The sequence below is a fragment of the Chanos chanos genome, chromosome 16 (assembly GCF_902362185.1).
Source record: "Chanos chanos chromosome 16, fChaCha1.1, whole genome shotgun sequence".
Taxonomy (NCBI): Eukaryota; Metazoa; Chordata; class Actinopteri; order Gonorynchiformes; family Chanidae; genus Chanos; species Chanos chanos.
Window position 1 is genome coordinate 17,429,114 of NC_044510.1, and position 7,500 is coordinate 17,436,613.

General features: G+C 43.2%; 2 protein-coding genes across 2 annotated transcripts in view; one reads left to right on the forward strand and one right to left on the reverse strand.

The window, feature by feature from the left end:
• The window catches only part of cbx7a (chromobox homolog 7a), a 4,803-nt gene extending 685 nt beyond the window's left edge, over window positions 1-4,118 (reverse strand). Inside the window, exons 1-5 of the mRNA XM_030793745.1 lie at window positions 3,784-4,118; window positions 2,616-2,659; window positions 2,003-2,068; window positions 1,714-1,780; window positions 315-663 (exon numbers count right to left, since the gene is read on the reverse strand). Coding sequence (XP_030649605.1) covers window positions 315-663; window positions 1,714-1,780; window positions 2,003-2,068; window positions 2,616-2,659; window positions 3,784-3,852 — 595 coding nt within the window. The 5' untranslated portion in view covers window positions 3,853-4,118. The remainder of the gene's footprint in view (window positions 1-314; window positions 664-1,713; window positions 1,781-2,002; window positions 2,069-2,615; window positions 2,660-3,783) is intronic.
• A 2,176-nt stretch (window positions 4,119-6,294) lies between these two features.
• Window positions 6,295-7,500, forward strand: part of desi1a (desumoylating isopeptidase 1a) — a 13,314-nt gene continuing 12,108 nt past the window's right edge. Inside the window, exons 1-3 of the mRNA XM_030793858.1 lie at window positions 6,295-6,385; window positions 6,958-6,979; window positions 7,161-7,230. Coding sequence (XP_030649718.1) covers window positions 6,295-6,385; window positions 6,958-6,979; window positions 7,161-7,230 — 183 coding nt within the window. The remainder of the gene's footprint in view (window positions 6,386-6,957; window positions 6,980-7,160; window positions 7,231-7,500) is intronic.

Below are 7,500 nucleotides of genomic sequence, written 5' to 3' on the forward strand. Positions count from 1 at the left end.
TGAAGGATGCAGTGGACTTGTGGCATATTGTTTAAATGTGTCTGTGTCAGACATGAATGGACACACAGTCACACACAGGCACTGGAAAGACAAGACACTTCATAGACCCTCAAATAGATAGACAGGTATTTCAATGATCTAAGATAAATCTACCGGTAAAACGATACGTTTTTGTGGTAAAGTTTTGGTGATTCTGAGGAACGCGTGCAGAGATCCCTGTTGAGAGCACGCAGTGAAAACGGCCTTTGTCGGCCCGAGTCAGTTGGCATGGCGACCAGTATCCTAGCAGCAGTCCTACACCATGCTACACTCACCGCTCAGAAGGTCCTGCAGTGTCTCCATCATCTTCCCTTCGTCTTCTAATGTCTTCCTACTCTCCTCCTCTCTCCCCACCTCCCTCTCTCCTGCCCAGTTCTCCTCCGCTACCTCATAAGCAGGTTGTGGGATGTGCCTATGGAGAGAGCTGTCATGTAGCGCTTTGGACGTTTGCTGCTTACTCTTGCGCCTCTCTTGGCGTCGACAGGCCCCGCCCTCTTTGGACCTGGAACGGCGCCTGCACTGGTCTAACTCCGCCCCGACAGAGCGCGTGAGTGACAGGCGCAGGCGAGGGGTGGGTTTTTCGGCAATTTTGTGGGCGCTCCGTAGCTCCATTGTGTAGATATTCTGTATGTAGGAATAGCAGGAAAGATTTATGTTTAACATCTTTTCTCCATCCTGCTCATACCTTAAAATAGAAAAACTTAACACCTAAATAGTTCACAAAAACATCATTTTTTGGGTGGCGTAGTCCTTCTGGACTAGCATCAAAAGCAGGCAACTTTCTGAATGGTTGTGTGTCGTCATGACTACCGTTGCCATGGGGTTAAACACTGCACTCACTGAGTTTAGTTTGGTAAACATTACTTTAAGAAAACTTTGGTTTTAAAAACAACTACATGCTTCTTTGGCAAGTCAGGTCACGTAGACTAAAGCGTTTTTTTTTTTGTTGCTTTTCTAAACAGGGATGTTGGCCAATTTTCTCACCTTAAAATGACTGTTATTGGAAGATTTGATTCATTCCTGTGGCCGTGAGAGTGGCATTTTAACATGCCAACGTCAGGGTATTAATAACTGACAACAGTGAGAGGGTAAGCTCCTGAAAACTGCAGCTCAGACAACACCAAGCTGAAAATCGTTAAAAGAATCTGGCAGACTCTTCAGAAGTAAAAACTGGTCACACGGCAAACGTTAATAAAACGTTCTAATGACTTGGTGAAGGACCGTGTTTTCACAGAGCTCTTCCCCGTCACACCTGAGAGAACATTACGGTGTGTGTGAAGAGCCCTAAACCCTGTCACACCTGAGAGAACATTACGGTGTGTGTGAAGAGCCCTAAACCCTGTCACACCTGAGAGAACATTACGGTGTGTGTGAAGAGCCCTAAACCCAACACACCTGAGAGAACATTACGGTGTGTGTGAAGAGCCCTAAATCCTGTCACACCTGAGAGAACATTACGGTGTGTGTGAAGAACCCTAAATCCTGTCACACCTGAGAGAACATTACGGTGTGTGTGAAGAGCCCTAAACCCGACATACCTGAGAGAACATTACGGTGTGTGTGAAGAGTCTAGAGGTTAGTGGTGGGTTAGGACAGAAATCTCTGACAATCCCAACGATTTGGATTACGATACACTTCTCCCCTGGATTACAAGGATACAGGATAAGTTCCTACCCGTAACAGGACTCTCCGCGGTCTGAGGCCCTTCCTTCGGTGGGCCAGCGCTCTGTCCTTCTCCTCCCTGCAGCGCACAGAGAGGGAATGAGAGAAAGAGAGGAGAACGAAAGTGAAAAATGTTGTAAAAAATGAGAGAGAGTGAGAGGTTGGGGGTGTGACAGGGTGAGGGGTGTGTGTGTGTGTGTGTGTGTGTGTGTGTGTGTGTGTGTGAGGGGTGATCTCACTGCTTTGATGGTAAGTGTACTGCAGATGGTAATGGTTCCATTTCCCAGGAAGTATGACTCACTTTTCCTCATAAGCCAGAACAAGACGAGGATCCAGTATATGATCCTCAGGTTCCCAAGTACTATACCTGTCAATCAAATGCACACACACACACACACACACACACACACACACACACACACACTCCGTCATTCCTGAGCGTCCAGACCAGAGCCTTGGAGTACGAGAGACAAACTCACACAGTTCCACTGATAGAGCAATGCCTGAAGGTTTCATACAGTTATGTTAATACAGTATTAATTACAGTGAACAGAGGTGTGCACAGGCAGTGGTGCTGTGTTAAGGTCAAAAGGTGTGTTATGGAACTGAGCCCTGTCTATGATGGCCTTCTGTTTCTCTGTTTGCAATAAACACAACACACAATGTTACTCCAAAACTGTGTAAACAATACACAACACCATGTACATTGCTCTTGAAATAAGCTGTATCAGAAGTCTAATGCTGATTTTTTTGGGTAGAGTGTAGTTTTGTTTGTTTGTTTTCTGTTGTGGCCATGCATTAGAGCCGTGTAGTTTTGTTTACAGAGGCATCTCATCCTAGGAATGTTTTTGTGTATTGGGATTGTGCACAGAAGGCACAGATGAGAATTCGAGAGTAATTCCTGTCATACTCACTTCTGGGGCCATCCCTGCCATTTAAGCAAATATTCCACATTTCCCTGGAACAAGCAGAACAAAACATGTGCGTGAGGGCAGAAAACACAGATAATTTACCGGAAACACCACCGCAGTTCTCCACCAAACACACACAGAGCGCAGCATAAAAGCCGCGTGTCTCTTTAAATGACGAACTGGGGGCCGGGATCGCTCGGACGAATCGTCTTTTTACAAATGGGGATTACGGTAAACGACTTCACTCCCGCGACCCTCTAACGTGATCGCATAAAAGCAGAGGGGGTTGTATTCTCGTGAATTCAATAGAAAAGAAGGAGTTTTCTAGAACATTTACGGGATGTGGAGAGAGAGAGATAGGTGGGGCCATGGAAACATGTAAACAACTCGTATTGCGCAACGTGCTGCGAGCGCAGAGAGAAATGTTTTCACCTCCTCCTCACTGCATGAGCGACACAAACGAAAATGAATCGTTTCGCGAGTGCACATGCAGCCATCAACAACATCTTGGTTAATATTTTCATCAAATTTAAGCAACTTGAAAAATGGACATAGCTGGCATTTTCATGTACTATTATTATGGGTCATGTTGTAAACATGAAATATCAATTTACTGGAGACGAATGGTTAAAATATATACATATTTCATTCATTCAAGCGTAACGTTTTGGTTATAAATGAAATATTTATAATAATGTTTCATTACGCTGCAGTTTTGCACGCCGATGCTCAGTGACGTTCCCTCCCCTCTCTGTGCGCGTGTATATGAAGTGCGTAGGCTAGCTGATAAACAGTGGCCGCGCGGAAAGAACGCAGTCATATTCCTAATCAAGGACTCGGTACACACACAAGCACACACCCCCCGGGCCTCTTCCCTTCGCAATTCATTGGAAGCGCGTTACAAAATGCACTAAAATACTTCACCAAGTTTTTAAGTGACACGACGTGCGTTCTCATTGTCCAACACGGAAGAATACTTTTAACCCCCAAACTTTTAAACGCCATCATAGCGCGTACATAGGCGCTAACTTACTGTAAACAGCACATCTGCCGAAAATTAGAACAGCGCTATGCAGTGCATTAACAGTAATTTCGAATGTGAAAGTGATGGTGCACTTGCCCGAGAAGAGAGTTTCTGATTTAAGAGAATTACTGTATCGGCCCACCTTACCTTTCTAATTCGTTTTTTGGTGATCGATTCAACGGCGAACACTTGGTCCCCTAAAGATGACAGCTCCATTCTCACTCCGGTCTGTTTTGCACGCAGCGAAAATGCACGCAAAGAGTGTTTCTGCTTCCTCGGTCTTTCTGTCTCTCCTTCTTCCCTTGAAAAATACACTGGTGATGAACTAACTGCAGCTGTGCTCCGAAGGAAGCGTCTTATGCTTTTGCGTCCTTTAAAACCTTCCCTGTATTCTTTCAGTGGCAGAGATTTCGCTAACCTTGTCCGTTCCTGTTTTTCTGGTATTTATGGAGCGCCCGATGTTCCCAGCCTCTGTTTCTGAGTTTTAAAATCTGCGACACATCTCAGCGCTGCCCTGGCGCGTGCGCGAGTGCCAGCCTGCTAAGAGCGAGGGAGAGTGTGAGATATGCACGCTCTGTAAGCGCGTGCCCTGGTCGTCCCCCTCTAAGTAGTGAATCGTGCCAACCCGCGACCACGAGAGTCCGCGCGTTAACCACAAAATACGCCAACCTGCAGTGAAGTAAACTTTTTTTATTTTATGGAGAAGCACGATGAAAAATAATCAGAAAAGCTTCCTAATCAGAAGAATAACATAGCGACGTCTCTTTAATGTGAAATAACGGTAATTCATTGACGTAAATTTGTAAAACATTTCACATTGTAATTTAAGAAGATAATTTCTAATCACAGTAATAAACAAACCCATCGGAATAACATCAGAGATTATGTCTAAATAGGGAGGGAGGAGGGATGAAAGCCTTTCTGAAATATTCTGGGATGTTTTTCTCGGATGCAAGCTTTCCCCAGGTTTTAAAGTGCTACTGCTCTTAAACCAGAGTCTAATCTGAAAGACGCTGAGACAGACGTACAGCACATTGCGTGTAGGCTGTGATACATGCTCACAGTTTGGACTGAGATCTGGGTCCGGTGCTAATGTCACCGTTTTACACTCGGCATCAGTTAAACTGAAAAAACTCATCAGAGCATTAGCGGAACATTTTTAGGTGGAAATGATGAGATGAATACATGTATGACGGTAACGCACTGCACTGTGAACCCCAAACTCTACTCTGTCAGTTTATGAAAGCCTAACACATCGTGCTATTGGTTGTCCTTCTATCTTGTTAAGAGACTTAAAACAAAAAACTGAAATTTTCCAACAACTTCGATCAGAGTTTTGCATTTGGCGGAGCCATTGCCTCTGTGATGTGCATCTGTGGCTTTTGATGCTCTGTGAGATTTAATGTATGAAAGTTAAACTCTACAGCATTGAGTGTTGAGTTTTAATTACCATCTCCTATAGTGATAAAAAGTACAGAGAAAGAGTTGTCAAAGTGTGAAAAAAAGAAAGTCCATTATAGTCCCTTATGAATGTTCCATCTGACTGAAAGAAGACGCCGTGTCTGGGCCATCAGAGGGACGACGACTTCTCTCTTCTCTCCAGTTTTATGGGAAAGTCAAGGAAAGAGATGTGTTTACAAATGCATCGTCCAGAGACCACGTCAGCCTGGTGTAAAACACTCAAGCGTCATCTCAGTGGAAAAATCAGCATTAACTGATTCAACATTAAACCTCGGGTGTGACACCCACACTGTTGCTAGTTATAACGTGCCTAATCATTTGAATGTTGTCTTAAATTCAATCTCTTTCTTCCTTATTTTTGACAGATGTGCATATTTATATACATGTCCGGCTTACACACACGTAAAACACACGTTATACACACAAAGACAACACGGACAGTTACTCGGACCCTTGAAAAGAAAGCAACAACAATAAGTAATGTGACAGTCACTATGATGTAAGCTGATTCTATCTATCTATCTATCTATCTATCTATCTATCTATCTATCTATCTATCTATCTAATCTAAATGTAATACTATATGTATTAACTATCATTCTCATTTAATTACGCGCTGATCCTGTGTAATTAAAGTCTTAAACGGAGGTATCCGTGTGGTTTTTACACCACCTCCCTGACGTACAACTAATCGCGATATAAAACTGTATCCCCCCAATTTTAACATCGCTTTATATATATTTTTCCCTCACCTTTAATTTGTCCATAGTTTGACAAGGTTTACTTCTCCATACTGAGAGGACGCATTAGCTACTATTTCTAAATCGTGTTATGATTGACGTCCTCTGTGGTTCAGTAGGTTATACGGAGGTCAGAGAAATTAGATAACCGAGAGAGGGCGCTGTTGTGAAAGTAAACACAGCGCTCTGCTTACTCCGGAATGACGAGGCTATGAACAGATGATAGTCATCTGTTAAGTAACAGAAATATTGATCATTAAGGAACTTTATCTGTGCACATTCATTAGTTTTCCTGGATTATACAGCTAGCCACATATCGGCTGTCAGTCAAATTACCTGAGTGACTAAAACTCACTCGCTTTGACTGGACTAACCCGCACAAGGGTTAGCCAACAAGCTAACTGTGAAATAGGTTATTTTCATTTGACAGAACCAAACTCTAGTCATCGGCATCACAATGGATCCAAATTGCTCGACATTCTCTGTCCAACTTTATATTTACGATCTCTCGAGGGGAATGGCGCGGCAGCTGAGCCCCATCATGCTGGGTAAGTGATGTTTTGATTTTGACGTGCTACCCCGGAGAAAAGGACCACCAAGCTATGACATAGCAACTAGAGCCAAGGATAGCATCTGAAACGAGGGTAACGTTAGTCCGGTATTACACAACCAGATCCTTGATCAAAAATGCGTCCACTTGCTAGAGATATACCACACACAAACAACACTCATTTAGAACAGTTACACAGTGTCGTAGTAACAGAGATAAAGTCCGTTATTGCAGTCAGTCAGTATTGATAAAAGCTACATTCCTTGTGGTTTCGCCAAGCCATTGAAAACCATTAATTTGGAGCGCAAAGCTACAGCTAACTCTTAAGTGCGTAATTTGACTGGTCTCCCAGGTGCACAAATAAGCGTGAAGCCTCAGAGCTGATCCAAAATTCGTCATGAATTATATATACATGCATTTAATGGTTGGATAGATATTTCAGACATCACGTATAAATACGCATTAAACGATGTCGTACATTTGACCTCAATTTTCAGTTTAATAGATACAAGCAAACAAATTGGAGCGATTTTCTTTTAGTTCATTCACGGATTTGTTTTTTTTTAACAGGAAAACAACTCGATGGAATTTGGTAAGCATTGAAAATCTACTTTCGGATCATAATTTCCATTCATGTAATATTTGGTATTTTTTAGACGTTCTTTAGGCTACCAGATAATCAGCGTAAATGCCATGTTTTCAAATTGCCAGATTCTCTGCATTACGTGCCCTTGCTTTGAGCTTTCCTGTCTGTCTGTAATCTGTCCCTGTAGGCACACATCTGTTGTTGTATATGGAGAAGAGTTCTTCTTTGGTGGTGTGGGAATCTCCAGCTGTACTCCAGTAAAAAACTCTCTCTCTCCCTCACACACACACACACTCACACACACACACACACACACACACACACACACACACACACACACACACAGATCAGCTCCACTACAGCATGGAGACATACACTACACGCACACACACACACTCCTATATCATCTGTAATGTAGTGCCAATCACACACACACACTCTCTCATAGTCACACACTCCTTCATCATCTGTAATGTAACGCTAAACACACACACACACACACACGCACACACACACTCTCTCTCATA